Source organism: Ciconia boyciana, chromosome 10 (assembly GCF_034638445.1).
Source record: "Ciconia boyciana chromosome 10, ASM3463844v1, whole genome shotgun sequence".
Taxonomy (NCBI): domain Eukaryota; kingdom Metazoa; phylum Chordata; class Aves; order Ciconiiformes; family Ciconiidae; genus Ciconia; species Ciconia boyciana.
The window spans coordinates 31,487,725-31,510,550 of record NC_132943.1 but is presented as its reverse complement, the minus strand read 5'-3'; the positions used below and the strand labels follow the sequence as shown (position 1 = coordinate 31,510,550).

Genomic DNA, 22,826 nt, shown 5'->3' with positions numbered 1-22,826 from the left:
TGTGTCTAATCCAGCACTGAAAGGAGGAAAACAAACAAACAGCACAATTCAGACTTGGCAAGCCAAGTCTGCAACTATCGATGACAAAGGAGGGCTGGTTTCAGGCCAGGCATCCACTTTTGCCTAACAGAAAGGACCTCTAACGAAAAGAGCATCCAACAAAAGCAGTAAGTACATCAATAAAATACACTGGATAAAGGTGCTGTTATAAGAGGGACTTGCTGATCCATGCTTCTTGTGTACCAGCTTAAGAAAGCCTGTGCATCTCTGCACTGAAGACAGGGATTTCAATCTGAAACAAGCACAGAACTCTGGTGTTCAAAGGAAGAGACTGATTGACTGGAACTGAACTACTCCACAGGTCCAGGCTAGCTTGGTAGTAACATCGAGGCTTGGTGATTAGTTTCCTTCTGTAGAAACTCCCAGTTTTCAGGACTATGAAACCAACACCCATTGTCTGTTAACAGAGATACTTCTCTTTTCCCAGAAAAAGCCTTTCCCTTGCATTACTTCCTGCCCTTTCCAGTGCAGTCTGGGTAACAGTGAAAGAAGACAGCTTCTGTATTACAGATATTTCATAGCTTTCTGATGCTGCTATTTCAGGTTGGATTTTTTTTTTTTTTTTTAAAGTCCACAGGCCATAATTTAAACCTATTTAAATAAGAGCATGGATCTACTACATTGTCAAAAATATTTCTCCAAGAGACATACCCAAACACAGGGACTGTGATGTTTCTCATTGTAATGATGACTGATTGGTATTCCCATAATTATACAAATATCTTGAATACAGATATCTAAAAATAATCCTAATGTGGGGATTTGCCTGAATATGACATGAACTTCAAAGAATTTGCTGCTGTTAGGAAATCCTAGGCAGAGGCTGAACTTGAAACTTATCTGGGATGCTGCACAGATGATATTTTACTTGGTGCCAGTAGTTTTTTAAGTGTAAAATACAAAATTTTATAATGCTGCTAAATTATACACATCTCCTGGAGAATGCGACGGGGTGAAAGGACTCCAACCTTTGCAAAAGTTAAACTGCTTTAATATATAGCATGAGGCCAAGGACATGCAGATCATCGTTTTATAAAACTGACAATTTCTTAAAGCTGCTTTTTAAAAATTGAGTAAAACAAGACAGGAAGCAAGGCAATAATCAGAGTATTAAGAAGAAACCCCACAGATGTGCCTGCACGCATATGCCTGAAAAACCTGACAATGAAAAACCTGACAACTGGGGAAGGGCAAAAAGATTGGTGATGTCATGATGTCACTGACACCAGACAATGGGATGGAGAGGCAAAAGTAGCTTTGGAAAAAAACCAAAGACATTCTAGAAGATTCTTACAATTAGAAGTAATCTCTAAGGCCACACTGATTAAAAATGAACAATCAGGACTGAAAACTGTCATATCATCAACTGAATTAAGTTCCAGATCCTCCTACAGACCTTTTAAATGTAGTAGTTTGATAGGGTGGCCCAATTCAGCAGGTTCAATATTTAATTTAAAACTTTCAATCTGATGGAGCGATGAGTCATTTCCAAAAGGAACCAACTATTATTATAATTCAATGGATACCAAGCATCTAAAATGCAGCAGTGTCAGAAAGCTTGTAGATAAATTTTACAGCCAATATTAATTAATCAAGAGAATAATTTTATGTAATTTATTGCAGAAGCGAGGGATCTCAGATTGCCACATAAAAAGATTTTTCCCAATCCACTCCTTTCTCAGTTATGTAAAAAGCAGTGAAATTTTACTGCTGTTAGTTCAGAGGAGCACTAAAGGCTTCTAGCCATAATTCTGATGCAGAAACTGAGACGATAGTCTATTTACATTATTCTCCTTAATTTTCCCTCTTATGTTGATCCTCGTTCCTGCATCTGACAAAAAATAAAATCCTTCCATTCCTGCTTTCTCTGTCAACCTCCTCATATCTCCCCAATCACATCCACCTGCATCCACCCCAGTCTCACCACTTTCCTCATTTCATTTATCTCTTTTTATGATCAGAGCAGCAAGTATAGTGGAAATTGAAGAAGCCAAACAATTAGAACCACCCCATTCTATTGCTCCTCTCTAAAGAAGGTAAAGATTAAGACCTGTGGGACTTTGATCAATCAAAATCTGATACTGACTCTGGAGTTGAAGCTCCTTTTCACTTTCGGTTCTATCCTGTTGTTGCTTTCTCTACTGTGTTATCAGTTAAACCACACAGCATAGTCTAAGACCCACTGAAGGTCTAGAAGCAAAGAAAACACCTTTTTTTGCAACCGATGTCTTATGACATATAACCATTTGGTTAAGCTTCTTTGAATCACTCATCAGTAGCTTAGGCCAAAACAACACAAACATTTTGATCCAACTGTTATACATCAGAAAATCCTAGCTTTCAGCATCAGTGAGTCCTAGGAGATCCCAACACCCTAGCTTAATACTCAAGCAGAAAAAGCATGGTATAAATAGCTATGTTGAAAACACCAGCTGTTAACAACCACTTGCATTTGTGAGTGCAGTAAATGGCCACAAATGCTTTCATTACCAATCCACTTCAGAAACACATCCATACCCCTCTTAACCAAGTCCATAAATTGCAATAGATTGTTTCTTACCAGCAGAGGCTGTGAGTAGAGTTCAAGCTGTGCTCTGTAAATTATGTCCTCCAATACCTCCTGGCCAAGATCCCACTGACCATTATATCTAAAAAGTAAAGAAAGATATCTATCTTTCATATCTTACAAACTCAATCTTGTCTTTCTTCTGCCCAAATCCAGCTCTTCACTTCTTTGCTTATGTAGAAAGTTCATCAACTGTGCATACACCCCAGCCCCTTCACTTCTTTTAAAAGTACAGACAAAGCATTTTATTATTAATCTTGTTGGTATAACAAAAAAGCTGCTCCCTGTCACCTGCAAGCAAGACAAAGTTGATGCCATAATTAGGACAAACTTAAACAATAAAAAAAATGGGGTCAAGATGTAAAGGTTAACACTACTTAGCAAAAATGAATTTCCATCAGAAATGGATTTTTGCTACCTCAGAAGCTACTGACATTCAAGAGGTCTGCATTTCATCAGGTTACCTTGGCTTATTATGCTTGTGAACAGAAGGTATCTGGTAGTAGTGGAAACTTGGGAAAAGATGAAACCAGAAGCCTACCTCTTTTCAGCACCTATTGCTGGCCCTTCAACACCTAATTCAATGCTGACAAGGATATTTTCAAATATCTGAGGGAGCAAGTTAACAGGAAATACACTAATCCAGTTATAAACTTGTGTTATGAGTTTAACTATTTTTTCAATCATAAAACAACTAGCATTTATATTCTAATTCATGTAAAACCAGACATTTCTCTTTATACAAAAAAACCATCCACTTACATGGCATAATAGACACCTGTGAGCAGCTGCACCATGAAGTCAGGGTCTAACACCACTCTACCACAGTGTTCTTTCCAGCGTTTCTCATGCTGCCGTGGAAATCCACTGACACACAGCCTGAAAAAACACACCGTTGTAACAAAATGTCAACCCCACAAAGACTATAAATGTCTTTACATCACAGAGATTTTAGTTTATTTTCAAAATTTATGTTTCAGAATCTAAGTACACAACACAGAACATTCTTAGGTTGCTCTCCCAACCATTAAAGCAGTTTTATAACAGTGCCTTGAGATGTGGCTTGCTGATAATCCAGTGTTATTCCCATATAGCCATTAACTCCATCTGTCTTCTTCAAATCATAACCAGCTTCTAAAGAATGAGGGTGGCAAGATGTTCTCTGCTGCCAGCCACAAGTAGGAGACTCTCCCAAAATTCAGTAACCAAAAGCAACTTTCTTTAAAGGAAACATTTCAGTGGTATAGAAGACAAATAAGTCATCTCCCATCTAATGTATGATGACAGCATGCAATCACCTTTTACCTAAAGTTGGATAACACAGATACTGTATTCTTGAGAACTGCTCTCAGCTGCCTTCTAAAAAAAATACTTCCAACCCTTGAAAAAGGGCCTGCCTTCCCATATACTGCATAGCATTGAGCCTCCGCAAAAAAACAGAATAATTTATTCATAACTTTAATATCTGAATCTTCATCATGGAAGCAACACATGGCCACTAATACGTAATAACTGCTGCACTGTTTCAAAAACAACAAAAAATCCCTAATCTATAAAATGTTGCCTTTCTTTTCTCCCCAAAGAATGGATCTAATTTTCAAATGCAGGAAAATTCAACATATTTGGCAAATTTAGCACAGCCACAACTCAAGTGAAGATGATGGACACATACCAAGAATTAACCCGTTCCCATCAGAAATCATGGGAAAGAAAACAGGCTGTAATCTTAACTGCTTGTGTGTGTTACTACAGAATATACATTGTTGGAAGCTAGTCTAATCCTTCTTTGCTACATAACTAAATTGCATGTAATGCTTTTCTTTCATGGCAGTATTGTGCTGAAGCAAACAAGCTAAATCAAAAAAACATTTAAAGAGGTTCCTCTGTTTGGGGGTAGAAGGAGAGAGAATTTATCTCATTTTAGACAAAAATGCTGTTAAAAACAGGCATATGGGAATATCAGATATACTTGAGAGTTTTCAGAACAAAAAGCAGGGATCTTTGCCAAACAGATGCTTCTAAATGCTTCAAATATAACCTTCTATTCAAGTAGAAGGTTATGTATAGGGCATGTATAAGAGTTAGAGAAATCACAGTAGTGAATTTTCCTGAAAGTGGGATGTTGTTATCAAGGAAAAAAAAGAAAGGAAGGGAAAAAAGGAAAAAAAAACCCAAATCAAAGAAAAACCCAAACAAACCATTAAAACCCAGAACATTGTGCAAGCACATCATATAAACCATCCTCAGAAGCAAGACATTAATATTTGGAAGTAGAAGAAATTGGTGGTATTCCTCACAGGATTTTTAAGCTGACCATACTGAAAAATGTCTGAAAGATATGTAAATCGAAAAAATGCAAATCAGTCTGAGTAGCTTCAACTGATTTTCCCCAAAAATTGCTTTTTTTCTTTCCAAATAACAGTAAGTTACATAACTAGAACAAAAGCCCATGCAGTAGTAAGACAATTCATGTGTTTTATCTGTATACAAGCACAGTTTCAAATTTCCAATTAAGTTGCAGGACTGACCAAGAGTTACATATTTTAAGTTATTAAACACAACAAGTAAATTCTTTTTTTTTTTGCTGGATGAATATTTAGAAGTCTAGATGCACCCTACAAGGCTATTTCAAAGGCAAATGTCTCACCTGGAACCCATCCTACAAAGTGATTGATAAGAAGAGTCAGGCATATAGACAATAGCAGAATTGTAGCATAGCATAAGAAAGCTCAGCACCTCAAACCTGAAAAGAGACAAGAGCAAAACCTTTCATGGTTTAAATTCTCAATATATCATCAGAATTTAACACAAGAATTCTACAACTCGGTCTCAAAAAAAACCCCACAGGAAAAAGTGTCAGAAGTAAACACACAAATCCTGAAATCCTCTTTCATTATAATTCACTAATTTGAAACAGGCTATTAAAGGTTCAGTATTAAACACTTAAAATTATTGTTACTGAAAACCATTAGCATATGCAGAAACTATGGAGGAAATGGCATATGGCATAATATTTGGACAAAGTTATAGAACTAGACAAGTCTACAATGCATTCAAAATTATTTTATCAGTTTCCCAGAGCTGGCTTTAGACATAGGTAAAGCTGGCAGCCACTATAACAGCAGGGCAATTTCTTCTCATCCCTAGTTCTGCCTATCCACTCAGCTCTATTCCTCTCTTCCTGTGGAAAAAGCAGTCAACAGCCTCAGAGCCAAAGCTGAATTTTGTTACATTTCCAGGAAAATTTGAGTTGACAGACGTAAATCCAAAGATATTCCTGACAGACACAGAAATGACAGAGAAGTCACTCTCTTCTACATTAACTAGTAGAAGAAAACACAAAGTTGGAACAAACAACAAAAATACTATACCTTAAGATTACCAAGACTGTTCTCTATTTATTTCCAAGCACCTACGTTGAGAAAGGACTGAACACATAATATACTTGGTCTTAATGTTTAAGGACTTGTTCTCCGCCTAGTGAAGAACCTCTCATATTAGAATACATCCACCTACCGGTTCTGTGCTGTGAAGGTTTCTCTTTGAGGATGAAGATCACTGTAAACTACCCTGATGAGATCATGCTGACATAGAGCTCCTTCAGTTAAAGCCATGGATCCAATAGTAGAGGGCTAGAAGTAGGTGGTGGGAGGAGGAAGGAAGGAGGGGGGAGAAATCAAGCCATAAGTAAAAGGTCCCCAAAAGCATTAAAACTGCTAACCACCCAAGCCAAAAGACAAACTTATCTTGTGATCTGTAAAAATGAAGATTATTCCAGAGTACAGTAAATCGAAAAACATTACTTAATTTCTTTATTATAAAGTTTCCACACTTACAAGCAATAGAGCAGGTGAGAGCAATTTTCAACTTTGATTCTTACATATCCATTTATAGTAAGTTTATCCTAATTGCACAGACCTTTTGTACAGTAACAGTAGAGAAAGGAAAACATGATTCCAAGTTCAAACTGTATTAAGGAAGGGTTAGAAGAAGGAAGACTAGTTTTATACTAACAACACATAGGAGGCAAAAAACCACAGTTGCAAGTACGACACAACTAACCTCTGTTCAAAATGGGCACTGTCAGCAAAGATTTTTCAACATTTACATTCCTTTTCTTCTACTAATGCTATTGAATTCAATTACACTAATTGCAAGCTACTGACATTGAAAACTTTCTGCAACAAGATGCATCTAAAACGGCCTGTTGCATCAAATGGATCCAGTTTTCATTCCTCTAATAGATCCAGTTCTAATTTACCACCGCAGTTCTCTTACCTCATGATATATTGACGGTTTAGATAATGAGGGGATGGTGAAAGATAAGACTTTGTTGTTTCCATCTTTGTCAGCAATTTCCTGCATTAAAAAACAAAACCAAAACCCAAACAGAAGTAAGGAAATAGGACATGGAATAATTTTCAAATCTTAGAAGGCATTTAACAATAAGAAGGTAGATGTCCTGATCTGATAAGTCTATTAACACCCTAAGGTCTCTGTGCCTTTGCAGAATATCAGCAAATTTACATACATATTTAAAAAATGGGAAAGACCTCTATCACAGACTGTTTTGCAGAATCAGTCTGCAACACTTAAAAAACCCAGCATTGGCTCCTTGATCAGTGTGACTTCATCAAAACCAAAAAAGAACAAAAAGTTTTTCTAGCCCCCCCTTTACATTATAGCATTTATTAATAATAGAATTGCACAGTGGAGCAAGGCTAAACTTTAAGCCCAAAAGATACAGACACGAGGGCCGATGAGTCACTTGCTGACAATGGGCAGTACTTCATAATAAATGCACCACAGAGAAAAGGTGAAATCAAGGGGACTTGCAAAGTTTCTTCAGGCATTCTATCAGTAAGAAATACACAGAATATTTTCTCAAAAGGCTTCCAAACTGGTCAGGTTTTATAGTTGCTAGGCTACTACATAAGCAAATCCAGCAGTTTTTCAAGCAAATATACTACGAGCAATTACATAAGACTATACCAAAAAGGAGTCCAAAATCCTGCGTTTTCACTTTGTACAGCAAATTTCCAAACAATGAGCTCTAGTCACTCCCATTTATGTGAAAACTTAGTCCAAGGTAGCACAGTACTTGTAGTAGGCTTTAAGGATTACAACGGGAGGACAGCTGATTGAATTTAGCAGAATTCAAAAGATTTATCCTTGTCTTTAACTTCCTAAAAATTGAGAAAACTTCACTCCTTCAGTCTCAGTATATGTGCAGAAAAATATCAACAATTTAACCAAAGAAAAAAAAATAGCAGGAGCCACTGTCCATTTTGAGGCCTCTTTCTTCCTGAATCTGGACAGAATGAAGAAATTACTATCCTTAAAAAATATTAATCACCAACATGACTTTCAAAGGAACTGCAAAAGGACCTTTATGAGAAGACAGTTGACAAAGATAAACGTGCTACTTCAACCCAGCAAACAGTACCAAAAATCAGCAAGCAGTTTCCAATGTTTTTTCTATCAGAATAAATCTAAATAACTGGATCTTCCTGTTGTTAGAGCTGATCTACAGACATATAACAAGAATATTTTATTCTTAAGAATCACAATGTGACTGTTCTGTGTCTCATCATATGTAGAAACATAATACACAATTTAAAGGAGGGGTTTACTATAATAGTAGAGAGAAGGGCAATGTTTCAGTATAATATGTTTTAAAGTCCTATAACACAGAAATTCCCATTAGAGAATGCCTATATTGGCAGTATTGCTAAATTTATCAAACAGCGTCATAACATTACAAGACTAAACATTTCCAGGCTAAGGTAAGGATATAAAAAACTTTTACATCCAACAGCCAAACTTAATCATCTACAGTTACCTTTACTTATTCTTAAAAATCACAGTTCCACTAAAGACAACTATCTGCCTTAAATGTACACATGCACGTATCTAAGTGCTAGCATGCAGAGTGGTTTCAGCTTCAAATTACCCTTAAAAAGACATATTCGGGGGGGGGGGATGAGACATGAAGATTGACCAAGCACATTGGCCTGACAATCATTTCCATAGAAAGTTGTATTTTTCAACATTAAGGAGGGCTACTTATTTTCCTTACAAACACAAGTATATAACAGTTCAAGAAAGCCCATGAGATGACCCTTTTTATTTAAAATGTTTGTCCGAAAAAGATTACCATAAAAAAAATTTTTTGCAAACACATTCTTACTAAACCTCCATTACATTATGCTTTTCTCCAGATTAAATACGTTTTCATGTACATGTATTATAATTTTAAATATGTTGTTCTAATAATTTACTTTTTTCCTCGTGGTCAGTGATGCAAAACCTCAGATCAAAGCTTTCCTCAGCCATTCCCACCCATCTCACTTACCAAGTTGTAAATGCCAAGCAGCAATGCTTCAATACAACCATTACTCTGCCTGTCCCTGCTGGCAGTAAGACGCAGATACACCCAGATCACCTCTGGCAAAAACTGCAGTGTGAATCTCTTGAGCCGAACTTCAGAACTACGATAAAGTTCAAAGAGCTGGTGGCAAACAGGCTCCAGGAGCTGCGGAAAGGCAAAAAGGCTAATGAATTACAGTTAGGCTTCTCTAACAAGGGAGAATGAAACAGCAAATATAGGGGCTATATATGATATAGCCTCTACAGCCAGTAAAAATGACATTCCTTGATGGCAAGGAAGTGAATGAACCAAAATGGTATCTGCATTCCTTTTAAGGAGATCAATAGGGACAGACCTGAGGGGCACTGGTATGCAGTACTGGGAAACGTAGCCTTACTATAGCCACTACCATCTTGTGCTTTGAGAACATTATTCTCTATTGCTGTTAGTATGAGATTTATTTTGCATACAGGTATTAATTTAAGGCATGTGACAGACACACGGCTTGAACTATGTGCACCGTAAAACTTTAATGGTGCAGCTGTAAGGTTTATAAAAGTACACTGGTTAAAGATTAGCTGCTAATGACAAGTCTATTGACAGAAATATGAATTAATTTCTTACCTACAGCTTTTTAGTCTCAAACCCCACAAGCATGCATTTGTTCATTACAATGCAAACTGATTTTTCCATCTTAAGCTGCCCTTTGGGTTTCAGTACAAGAATCAAAAAAGGCCTTTATCAAGTCAGTCTGATATAAGCACAAGAAAAACCCTGCCATTTTAAGAGTCTACAATGCCAAACCAATAGTTAAGATGCATCCACAGAACTGGTAATGAACAGGGAAAAAAAAGAAAAAACAGCCACTTCAAGCTGTCTTCCCCTTTCCCATGACTAATCAATTTTTTAATACCAAAGTCAAAAACTACCAAAAAAAAAAAATTCAGAGAGGAATTTTGATAAGGTCTGTGACCCATACCTAGTACTACATTCTAAGAAATGGGATGATCTGACCTAAGGAAAATACTCATGGGATTCAATGTCCAAAAAGACAGAGGCATCCATGTAACCTAAAGCGTCTATATTCATATAGAAGAGTTACTCTTCCGCTATGCTGTATGAAGATGTACTTCTGTGGTTTGTGTGAACCATCCATCCTCTTAAAAAACTTTGAAGAAGTCCCTTGCTATCAGCAGAGGAACAGACGTTTCTACAAGTGATTAGTTTGAGTGTTTGATAAATGTGCAATGCCATAAATCTGTATGACTGTACAACTTCACATACACATATTAAGACTTAGATATTTTACCCTAGTATATCACAAACACAAAATATAAATTTGACAGAATTTTCTATCAAGATAGCTGCCTTAAAAGACCATCACCCAAGAAAGGATGAACACATTCATTTCATTTCTAACACACAGTATTCTGGACAATGAAGCATACCATTTTTAAACCACTGATTACATAAGCTGTAACATGACATCTATGTAAAAGAAAACTTTGCTATCAGACAAATCTCTTTTTAGACAAGGCTCTGGTATAAGTACCTTGTGTAACAAGGCTTCTGATTGACAGTCTAGTTACTCTAAGCTAAAAGCCTGTTTTTACAATAGAAGCAAAGAAAGACTCCACAAGAGAGGGAGAGAAGAAAGCTGACACTGACAATGTTGATACAGAATGAGAGAAGTCCAGTAATTTGGAGCACACAGATTTTTACAAGCCATATATGTAAAATACCAACACTTAATTTTTGTTCTGAGATCTAAATGAAATTAGAAGCCCATAAAGCTTCTATGGCAATCTTTTTAATAAAACAATGCTAGGGCTTTCTCTATCAAGTTCAGCATATATTATTTTATCTAGTATATTTATTCCAGTATTTCATACATATATAGCACTTTATGTTCAAAAGATTTGTAAGTATATTCTTTCTTAATTAATACTTACTTAGTAGGAACTCCTATCTAAAAGTGATACTAATTATTAAAACCATCTGTTACAGTAAGTGCTCAAATCCTCAGAGACAGAACTGTATCCTTGTTTTATGAAAAGCCTAACACATTTCAGATGTTCAAATAAAAAAAAGTGGTTAATAAATAATGCAGAGATAACTGAATAAATTTGTAGGTTTTCTTTAAAAGAAAATATGAGCAAGAAGCTACCATAAAGAAGAAAAAGAAGAAATCTCTGGAAACAGTAAACACAAGCATATCTGCAAGGAGATAACAGGTGCAAGAAAAGCTAACAAATATTATCAGAAACCAGATATGTACAGCAGCATTGCTACAAATACTACTTCTATTAGATTAGAGATGACAGCAGCCCAAAACTGTTTCCTATTTGAAATTAGACAGTCTAATTCAAGTCCCATTAAAAACAGCGGAAAAGAATAATTTACTTTAGCTAAAGTCAGATGAGACTCAACCAGAGCAGTTATAGAGTTTATTCTACTTCCTTTCAAAAGAAAATTTTATAAAGTTAGTCTTTTAAGTGAAACCATGCTTCCTAGAAAGATACAAGCAATATCCAGTCACTGGTGCTGCAAGCATGTAAATACTCCTCATTTCTAGTAGTTGTCATATTAGTTGTGCAAAAGGTTTAACAACTGCAAATTACTTAGGTGAAAGCCTGAAAGGTGTTTGTAGCAACTACTATAGCGCTTTTGTTGCATTCAGAGCTTTAAGTCCACAAGAAAAAGCTGCCATCACAAAGACGCTACAACACAAATATTTTCAAAGGCATGAACACCCAAGTTTTTCCTATCAAAGTATAGTATGATTGTCTCCCACCTGGAAACACAAAACTTGACACTGTAAGAAATAGCAAATGTTTTCCTTGCATCCTAGTTATCCAGCTTTTCAGAGAACCAGCCTCTTCCAATTAATTCTTTGAATATAAATATTGACAATGGATAAACAGAGGAAATGGAGCTTTTGTCACCAGTAGTGGGTGTATACATGAACTGGCACACACTTTTTAAATTCTAAATATCTTTCAGTCCAAAGTCAAAGGAAACCGAGTAGCACAGCAGTCAGCCAAAAAATCCAAAGTAAAAAGTCTCATAACTGTATCTCTTTTCCAACAAACTAAAACTTATATTAAGAGAGCTTTCCTATTAGCATAAACAGCAATTAGCATAACCAACAATTACAAATGAAATTTTTACTGGCTTAAATACAGTAAGCAACAATGATATAATTTGCAGACTTCATCTTTACATCTCACAGAGATGCAGATTAGTCATGTTTTAAGGAAGCTGATGAATAGCTTTAGTTTGGCTTATTTTACAAGTTTGCCAAATCTTAAGAGCCATACCTTGAAATTAAATATAGTGTATTATAAAATGCATGACAAAGATTGGAAATGCTTGCCTTTTTGAAGAATTCAATCCTGGTAGAAAATAATGTGGTCATTTTAGGCTTAACTATAACGTAATGGGTGAAATTAGTTATTATTTGAAGAGTACCTGGTCTGGGAAGTGCTTGGCATTGCAAAGGTGATCTCATTTTGTTTCAAGGCTGAGTTTTCCAAGTTAAACCTAAATAGCCCCACATGAATATTCAATGTTTAAATTTCAGTACTGCATTAACTTAAAATCCATAGGCCATTTATGTCCACAACTATAAACCAACTCCAAAAATTATAGAACTATCTAAAAAAACAGTACTTCAAAAGCATTTTACTTTAGAATTCAAATATTATGCAAAAATCAATACATTATTCAGTTAAATAAGCTGTTTATGAGCAAGATCACTCTGTACTCTTTAAGTAACTTTCTGTTCCAGTCATTATCTTCTCCATATTAAAAAAAGCCAGGGAATTTCCTAAAAGGTAAACAGTAACAATTGTATTTAACTTGACAGTATGCTTGCCTTCATTTGATAGCTCTCAAATTGGTAGACAGCTGTCAAAAAAGAGAAACATCTTCGTGGTTTGTTTTGGTTCCTAAACATGCTGATTCCATGTTAAATTAATAATCCTAGTCTTATCAAGGTAGAATTATGTGATTCTAGAAAAATTCATGTTTGCCCTAACAGTTTGCCCCTTTCAGGAAGTTTTAAAAATAGGTTAACTTTATGATTAAGTTGTACTAAAAAATTACTTGTCCATCAAGTTTAAGAATCCAGCAAGTATATTTTTATAATAGTCTACCACATAAGCTTTATCTTCATAAGCAATCGGTTATCCTTCTAACAAATAATGCCCTATAAAGCATATTTAAACAATGACTCACTTAGAGCCAAAGATTACCACAGAATTATGCAAAGTAATGAATTTATTATGATTATACTCCTCACACGCAAATAAATTTGGAAGAAATGCAACAAGGAAATACATACTGCTTTAACAAGCAGAACCTGAAGTTAGTCATCTTTGAGTCTGGGATTGCTTATCTTATCCCTGATATAAGAATCAGGTCCAAACAGCAACAGCAGTTCCAAAGAGTAATATTTGACAAGCATCAGTGTGCAATAACCTAAGATTACTGTCACACGCTTAAGAAGATGCTCTTTTTGCAAATCTGGTTCTTTGCACCATTAAAAAAAAAAATCAAATGCTTATTCTCAAAGCAAAGGAAAGCTTTCACATTTTCAGAATTATACACACACACACAAATACATATATACTAAAAGACAACAGCAGCAACGGTGGCTTCAGGTCGGAGAGAGTAACGGTAGCTTCAGTACAAAGAAAAAGGTCACTATACAAGTTATTTGTAACACTGAAATGAAGTTGACAGCTATTAAGCTTTTTTTTTTTTTATTGCATGAGCATTATGCAATCTCCTTTAAGCTCAATCAAGCATTCAGCTTCCAAAAGCAGCTGAGCTGTGCTTAGGAAAATAAAGAACTTCCTTGCTGTGTACGCTTGCCATTTAATTTTTAAATCTACAAGAGATCACAGATGATAAATCAAATATTTTCAAGCATTTTATCTAACACAGCTTACACAGCAGAGAATGGTATGCTTGCACAATTTATTCAGAAGTTGTATTTCACACACTTTCCCAGAAATGCTCATAGCAGAAGCCAATGGAATAGAAAGCTCAGTTTAACGTCATTTGCAAAATGAATTATGTACAAGGCTTAAGCAAAGTTTTCATTGTGTATATTTCTATTTTGAGGCCCTGGTTCTTCTCTTGTTTACAGCAGTGTAAACCAAATTACACAAACATGATACTACTATAAGCAAAAGAAGATCTGGTTATTTTAATAGGATTTAATAAACTGATTCCATCTTCCACTGTAATAAGCCACCAGGTGAGAAGCACATTGGTCTTACTGAGCTTCACTGTAAGGCCTACTTTGTCTCTGTTATGACTGAAAGGTGGTTTCTGGGGGAAAAAAAAAAACAAAAACAAAACAAACTCATGCCAAATCAAGTGTAACAGTCAGCTGTGACAAATAAAATCTAGAAGACAGCATAAACTGTATTTTTGGGAGCAGATGAGGTTGTGTCTTACCAGAAAGGCATTAAAGTAACTGTCAAAAAACAAGAGAGTAAAAAGAGGTATGATACCCATGTTAGACTACATTAGAAAGAAGAATCGAAGAACCTTCCTCTCCATCTCTACTTCTCAATTACTCTAGTTTTAGTTGTAGAGGTGGAAGATATAAGAATGTGAAAAAAAAAGTCTTTTTTAAAAAGTCTCCTACCTCATTATTTGGGTCTTGAATGACCTTATAAAGGGCTGGTACCAGTGGTTTTTTCCGGTGCAATGTAGCTGCATAGCTGGAAATTTGTGTTTCAGGTAATGCCTAAAGAAAGAGAAAAAAAAGTGTTACCCTGATAAATCAATGCTTCCAAGTATTAAAGATCTCCACAAAAGGATTCAGTCTCATCCCAACATCAAGAAAAATTTCTGAAGTTCAGTAAATTTTCAGACTTGTAACCTAGTTCATTCAGTATCAGTTCTTCTCTGTATGACTAGCATTTGGGGGCACATACCAACTTTCAGGGTTAAATCCAAAAGTAGTTTCAGATTTATCTTTCATAAAATCATTTGCTCCAGCTTGATATGAGGACTGTCTTTCTTGATATTCTGTATTTAACAGGCACTTTTCAAAGTCTTCATCAAATCAACTTGAATTATTTAAGAGGTGTGGATAATCTAGAACGAGCATGGACAGCCTTGAGTCCCACCAAGCAACCACGTCTGTGGATTTTGCATCCTTGGCTCCTCAACAAATTTCCAACAACAGCACATAATGACTTATTGTGTATCATCAACGGTGTGAGGATTTACTAATTCTTAATTTAAATAACATTAATTTCATATCAGTCATGAAATCCAGGTTTCTTGTTTATGCATTATCTTGTATTTCGCTCAGCATATTTATCAACATGCAAAATAGCTTAACAATAGTTCAGATTCTTCATGACAAAACAATTCACTTTATGGAGACTACAGGAAAAAAACCAGCCAAATATTTTTCTTCAATATTTTTTTAAACTCCAAACATTTTTATTTTTAAAAAATTTGTATAAAAGTTGCTCATTACAAATTTGGGCAGTGATATCTAGCTTTTAGTTAAATTCTATCAGCTTGATCTACACAGAAATATATGCTTTAAAAAAATGCATTGCTATAGCAGTGTTCTGCTCTACAATAATAAAAAATAAAAATAAACTACTATTAGAATTATGCATTGCATATTATGTACCAGCTGATTCCTTTACATAGATAGACCTTTGCATGCTTTATGCATTATAAGAAGTTGAAAGATCAAGTAATAGATATTTTAAATGTTAATTACTGGATATTTAAAAAAAAAAAAAAAAATCAATGTCCTGTGGCATAAAGTCAATGGTATAGCTATCATTCATCTTCTCAGCTCACCTTGAATTCTGACAGCCATTCTTCCACAACACCTCGTTCTGATCCCAGCATTTTCTTACTTCTTTTGCTTCTCTCTTACCTTTAGAAGAGAAAGGAAAAAAGAAATTAAATAAGAGTTCTGGCAGCAAAACTTAGTTTTGTAAAATCCTACCCCAATGAAGAGCTGTTAACATATTTCCAATAGAATTATATAATATCAAACAATAGGAAAAGTTGCATTTTGGACAACTGGTCCCATTTTCTAATGGCTAAAATGCTCTCTTCAGACTTTAGTCAAAAGTACTGCACATTAATGGAAGAGGAGGCAAAAGGAGGATTCAGTGCTTCAGGCCAAAATGCACATTATTTAAGACAAACACATCATCTCATTCTTGCTCCCTTACCAAATATAGTACAAAGAAAAGACAAGTGGAGCAAAGTAAAGAGCATCATGGAGCAAATCATGGGAGACATTGTAATGACAGTTCTAGATACAGCTCAAAGTAAAGCAGTTTCATAAAACCAGTTATTAGAAATCCTAATAGCAGAACTTTACTCCTTAAAGCTTGTTCTTAAAGAATTTTGAGGCTTCTCATTTAAACCGCAAGATTTAGCTCTTCTAAAAGTATGTTGGAATTCTCAGAAACAAAAAAAAAGAAAACTTGCAAGGACAACTGTTGCTACTATTTTCCATTTTATATGTCATATTCTAACATCTCTTGAATTCTCACAAATTTAATTCTCAAGGCAATAGCAAGAATGTTTAAAACACAAAGCATCATTAGACACTGTTGCTTGATGTTTAAATAGGTCTAAGCAACAAGGGTCATTCTGACTTTCTGCGTGATCTCAGTACAGTTGGCAATACCTGGAAGTCATTAAGGTCCCAGAAAAATTTAATCTGATGAAGTGAAATGAAGGTGTAGCCTAACACTAGAGACTAAAGCCTAAGAATAGTGACCTGAAAAGGGATAAATTGAGGAGACAGTAAAATATAAGAGCTGTTTGAAAGTTTATTTTTGACAGGACCAGCAGGTTAACAGCTGCCTGAACAGAAACAAGGAACAGAAAATCTGTGAAGGGACACTGTATTTTAAAAGATACTTTGGTCACTTTTTTTTTTTTTTTTAAGACGTTGATACTGCTATATAACTATTATATGCAACAAAGCTGTTACACACTGTCATATATCTTTACGACATTTTCCCTAAAAACTACAAATACCCATCAGCTTCAAAGTCCCTTTTTATTTTTTTTTTAATTAATATTTTTTCCTTCAACAGAGTCAACTTTTTCTGAAGTTCTTTTAGCCTGGGATGGGGAGGAAAAAAAAAAGAAAAAAAGGAAAAAGAAACACTTCCACAATCAGATGATAACAAGATGAAGACTGCTACAATCATCTTTAATCCCAAAAACACTTACACTCATCAACTTCATACAAGTAATGTTAAGAATATATTAAGTGCTACTATTTGCAGAATCTACTGTAAAATTTATAAGAAAAAGACAGGTGAATAAAGTGAATTATTTACTTTTTACAATTTTCTTTCAGATATGTTTTGAAAATTATTTAGGCTCAGAAATTATGGGTTTGATATACAAGTCACATCATGGAAGTCCTATAACCAATGGCCTTTAAATAGTCATCCTAGATGACTGGAATCACCTATTCAGGTCTCAGAACATACTTGTTTTGATGTCTGAAAGAAGATTTGTATTTAAGAACAGATCAGTATTTGTTAAATGGAAAATGAAGTGAAATAAGATATAAAAATTGTGTTGGGAAGCTCTAAGTTCAATGTTAGCAACTTTGTATGAATAGGGCTACATATAGCATTTAGCGTGGCCCTTGGCAGCAAGTCATTTAGAGAATACAAACTCCTGTGGGTAAGGAACTGCCTCAGATTTCTAAAGCATGTGTAAATATCCTAAAGGATATCAGATTCAGAAATAACATTGGATTAATTTCAATTCAAGTACCACTTGGGTGACTTACTTCAGCAGAAGCGCTGACAAATAATTCCATGAAATAACACAACGCAATTAAATAGACCTCTGCAAACAAAGATTTCCAAAGACTTCCTTTTCAATAGATAGGGGAACAGATATCAGTCATCAAAATGGGCCATGGATATAAGTTAATTTAAAACACCACAGGAAATGCTACAGAAGAAGCTGAGATTTAGTTAACTTTTCCCAGAAGAAAAAACATTTTCTACAGAAAGTGTAGCATTCAACTTTACCTCTTTAAAGAAGTCAATTTTCTAAAGGAGGAAGAGGAGGAGGAATGCAGCAGTTTTTCAACCTGGGATGCATTTGTCAAGCCTTCAAGTACTGCCCTGTTTTCTGAAAGGTGAAAAGAAACTCTGATGATCACAAAATAAGGAGAAATATAGTAAAGTAAAGCAAACAGTAATGTATGTATTTTTTGACCTTACAGATCGAAGTTTATCAAATCCACTAAAGCATACCTGCATCCTTCCATAACAAAGCAATTTGCCATTTAAAAAAAAAAAAAAACCAAACAAAAAAAAAAACAAAAAAAACCTCAGCATTTTAGCAGGGGGAAGAAAGGAGGGATTGCCTTCATCCAAAAAGAAGGCTTTGTCACCTGTGGGGAAAACCGTTACGTATTAGTGGTGCACAGTACTACAAAAGCACACTAAAAAGGAAAACTGAAGCACTATTTCTTAGGAAGAACAGTGCAGGAAAGATGCAAGATGAAAGAAAAGAGTTATACTTTTATAAAAGGTGAGCTGAATCAATACCCTGACTTTGGAGAACATATACCTCTTAAATGGAATATATTAAAGACTCTTCCTTACTATCATCGTTCTTAATACATATTCCTTACAGATCCAAAATCTCAATGTCATTGCGAAAATCATGGATTACACTAAAGTTCAGCTTTTGCTGCAGGATCCCTTCATGCTGAGCATGAGGTAAACGACACACAAAAGAGCCTACTCTAAGTAAATTAGAGGATTTCAGTATCTGGCGATCTCTAATAAGAAATTGAGGTATGCGAACAATAGTGTATTCCATTGTTCGTATATTGCTTATTCAATTAATTACTTTTCCAAATTACTGAATTACTAAAAGGTCCCCCCTTTTTTTTTTTCTTCCTCTGCGCTAATTAGATATAGGCTAGCAGGAGGTACCATGCTTTTCAGGCTACACTGCAAGTGAAAGCTTTTATCACAAGGTGGTATACACAAACCAATGTCCTTTATGAATTTTCTAAAATCAACTGTTTTTTAAAAAATGCAATTCCCTGCAGAAATCTTAAATAATGCACTTCTGAATGAATGAAATTCAAATCCTCCTCTTCTTTCCCTGACAATATTTATGAGGGGTTTGAAAAAAATAAACAAATTTCTACCCTATAGGCACGCTGTAGCTGATTACATACAGATTTTTAAACATGCACAGGAGACCTGAAAGACAAATATATGTATGTATTTAATTTATTATCAGTTGCTTCTTGTAATTATCAGGCACACATCTTCAAGACAGAATATCAGGTCTGTAAGAGTTGATTCAGGACTTCTAGAAGCTTCCCAAGTTTTACAACATGCTAGAAACAACCTTTACATCCAGATACCATATCTGATACACATTACTCTCCAGAAGTGTCATAGGGTCCCAACTAGCTCTAAGTTATTACGCTTGCTACCTAGAGGTTCAATTGTACCTTACCTGCTATCCCTAGTGTCAAAATCAAAGACAGATCCTGGAATTTCACCAGGTGGGCCTTTCCAGAGCTGCATTAAGTTAGACATTTTTTCCTGGATAGGAACTTGAGTTATTTTAGCCCCAAAGCAAGAATCACAGTTATATACCAGCAAATCACACAAGGGAACTTCCTTTTCTGTACAGTTTTCCCCACAAAAGGACTAAGCACAAGCAGATGTGCACAGACCTGTTTGGAGAATCAGGCTGTAACAGTTCAAAATTTTTAATTCACTGGTCAGTTTGGTTAAAAAACAAATCCGCAGGTTTTCTAGAATTAAGTAGAAGATAATAATAATAAAAAAAATTATATAGCATCCCAAATGGGGCGTGGGGGTTCAAACTGTTTTACACATAGAAAACAGTAAATAACTGTCCTTAAATCAGAGGCAAACATCAGCTGTAACTCATGGCCAAAAATTCCCCTCTCCCCCAAATGATTTCTTCAGCTTGGAAGATCCTGTTAAAATCTGGAGGCAAGTAGCTGCTCTCCTCCAGCACTGTATCAACTCCAAGAGATTACATTGACTCTGTATGAAGTTGACTATTTCCTTGGAGAAACCTTGCAAGGGGGAATTAAGATTATGCTTAAAAACAAATTAACAAAAAAAGCTAAAAACAACAACAAAAACCCATACCAAAACACAAATCCCCCTTCTCTTTAAATTCCAGTGAACAGCAATATGTATGAAACTACAGCACAGCTCCAACAGGAAAGCAAAACTTGCATTCAATAAAGCTACCCTGAGCACCAAATACTATTGTATATTTTAAGTAGCAGCAAGTGTTCTTTGCCCTATAGCGCTACAATTCAGAGCAAGACTGCAAGGACAACACTAAGCAAGCTAACTGTTGCAAAAATAGGGAAACGCACAAGGCTGTCAAGAAATACATCCATCAGGCCAGTATAAATGTAGTAGTTTGGAGTAAGAGAAGAATACTACAAATAAGTGAAATCAACGAATTGAAGAATTAGCAGTTCTCCCAACTCAGGATTTAGCCTGGCATATCTAAAGAAATTACAAAACCACCAAGAGTCGCAAGAATGATTCAAATGCCTTACAGCAAACGCTACAGCGATCCCAATGTTCCTACTACAGGAAGTAAAAAATGCCAAGTATCATAAGGACGTAACACCTAACCTACCTAAGAAATTAACTCCTCTTACAGAAGTCTGTTGAGCCTTACAGAAAGTCCACATATAGCTGTATGTCAACCAAGGCAACTCACAAAGTTAAAAACTGAACGTGCGCTGGTGTCAAAATTTGGGTGCAGTTTGATATTATAGTTAAGCCCATCTAGTGGCTAGCCACCATGAAAAAGGAAAAGTCGACCTTCCCCTCCAATATCCCACATACTTCTGTCCCAATGTTTGTGCCATGCATCGACCTTGAAGCAAGCCCTGTTTGGGGACCTCTTCCAGTGTAAGTCAGCTTCAGAACCTGCTGCCTAGGAAAGCAGCCACCTTGAGAAAAACTGCTGAAGCACAGACCTTATGCTATGCCCTTTAAGAACAATGCCAGAAACAAAATCCAGTGCACAGTGTTTTCTTACATGTGGTACAGTAAGTTTTTAACAGTTCTACTTTGAAAAAGCAGAAGAATTTTTGTTAAGGTTGTATGTGATAATCTCCAAAGTATGCAGAGGACTAGAATATGAGGCATCTACCATAGGAGTCTCGTGTTTATTCATCCCTGAAGAAAAGGACACTGTAGAGTGCTTTTTGTGTCTTTGTTAGGAGAATGGGGGAAAGAGAGCTTTACATAATAGATATTTTTGGGCCACCTCTACTGTACGATCTATCCATTTTCACTCAATGAAAATTCCACATGCAGTTTTGTGTGGTTGCTTATATAAATACAGCTAGTTCTGATGCTTTGAGAATGTTTTTGACAGGGTTTACATTCAAGACCAATAATATGAACTATATCCCAGGAGGAAAAGCACCTTATGTATGTGTGAGTCTTGCACCACATTTATAGAAAAATATAAACACAAACTATTCCTTTCTCCAATGCTACATTTGCATCCTTCCTGGAAGACTTTTTCCAATGTTAAAGCTTGCTTTGCTCATGTGGCTTAAAAAGGATGTAGACATACAGCTCTGCTGTATCAATACAGAAGTAGCCCACACCTATTCCAGCTAGGATTACTCTACTAGTTTGGTTTTAGGAAAAATCATCTCTCCCTTTCAAATTATGTGCCTGGATATTAAAAACATTTTTAAGGACTTGTACAAACAGGCAAGATAGTCAGGTTATGGATTTACAGTACACTAACTCCGCACTGACTCCCTACAAGAAAACTTAACAAAAGCACAGTGAGCATCTTGGCTCAGTGCCTAGTGGCTGTGCCTCCCCACTGTGCCCACCCTTCAAGCCACCCCAATGGAGTCGGGAGCGCTGCCCCATTCTGCACTGCGCCAGCCAGGCTGCACCTGACGCACTTTGCCACTTTTGCTAGAGGAACACAAGCACAACAGCTGTGTGACCGTCTCTGCCTGGTACACACGCTGTACTCTGGGATTTTTACATGAGCATCTCGTGCTTACATTCACTCCCTGGTTTGCTGTACCCGGGGGGGGGGGGGGGGGGCGGCGGAAATCAAGCACCATGTGGGTGTGTCTCTAAAATAAACTGGTTCAACTGCGTTAAATCCTGTGCATATTTATTCAAAGTTGAAGCAGCCTGAACTAAGAGTATTGAATTTCATTTCCAGAGTGTTCACGTCTCTCCCAAATCAAACACAATACAGGGAATATAAGAGATTTCTTATGTTTATTTTTAAAAGACTAGATTTTTTTTTTTCCCTACTATGGCTCAAAGGTTCTTATAATATGCAGGAAGGGTAATAACTAAGCAGAAATTTAGTTATTAGTAAGAGTAATAATTAAATATACTAAAATATTTTTACATATGGACCGATTGTTAAGATTCCTTAAATACCAAACAAGAAAGCAAGTTTAAATTCACACTAAAGCATGGAACAGGAAAGTTATAGTTGGGAACACAGTCACTCAATGTTAAAATCAAATATGAAAATCAACTACTGAAAAGCTTCCCAAAAAAAGCACTTAATAAAAAAAGTTCTCTCCTAAGCTTATTCATTTGGCATAAAGTGGCAGAATATGAACATAAGGCTTTTACATCATTAGACCTGGAATCTTTATGCTTAATATTAAAGCTACAATATTCTGCTCTCAAAGGAAGTCACAGTCTTGCATTGTACACCTGACAATTACAGTTGAGATCTGACCAGAATTTTACCAAGCAA

The 22,826-nt window shown here is 35.7% G+C and overlaps 1 protein-coding gene across 9 annotated transcripts in view; it reads right to left on the bottom strand.

The window, feature by feature from the left end:
* Nucleotides 1-22,826, bottom strand: part of HYCC2 (hyccin PI4KA lipid kinase complex subunit 2) — a 59,435-nt gene that overhangs the window by 17,313 nt on the left and 19,296 nt on the right. For all 9 annotated transcript variants that reach the window (XM_072874925.1, XM_072874927.1, XM_072874923.1 and 6 more), the window contains 9 exons: nucleotides 18,065-18,167; nucleotides 15,843-15,921; nucleotides 14,659-14,760; nucleotides 8,982-9,161; nucleotides 6,905-6,985; nucleotides 6,143-6,258; nucleotides 5,274-5,369; nucleotides 3,389-3,505; nucleotides 2,621-2,708 (listed from right to left, as the gene is read on the bottom strand). In XM_072874925.1, the coding sequence (XP_072731026.1) occupies nucleotides 2,621-2,708; nucleotides 3,389-3,505; nucleotides 5,274-5,369; nucleotides 6,143-6,258; nucleotides 6,905-6,985; nucleotides 8,982-9,161; nucleotides 14,659-14,760; nucleotides 15,843-15,893 (831 nt within the window). In that variant the 5' untranslated portion in view covers nucleotides 15,894-15,921; nucleotides 18,065-18,167. The remainder of the gene's footprint in view (nucleotides 1-2,620; nucleotides 2,709-3,388; nucleotides 3,506-5,273; nucleotides 5,370-6,142; nucleotides 6,259-6,904; nucleotides 6,986-8,981; nucleotides 9,162-14,658; nucleotides 14,761-15,842; nucleotides 15,922-18,064; nucleotides 18,168-22,826) is intronic.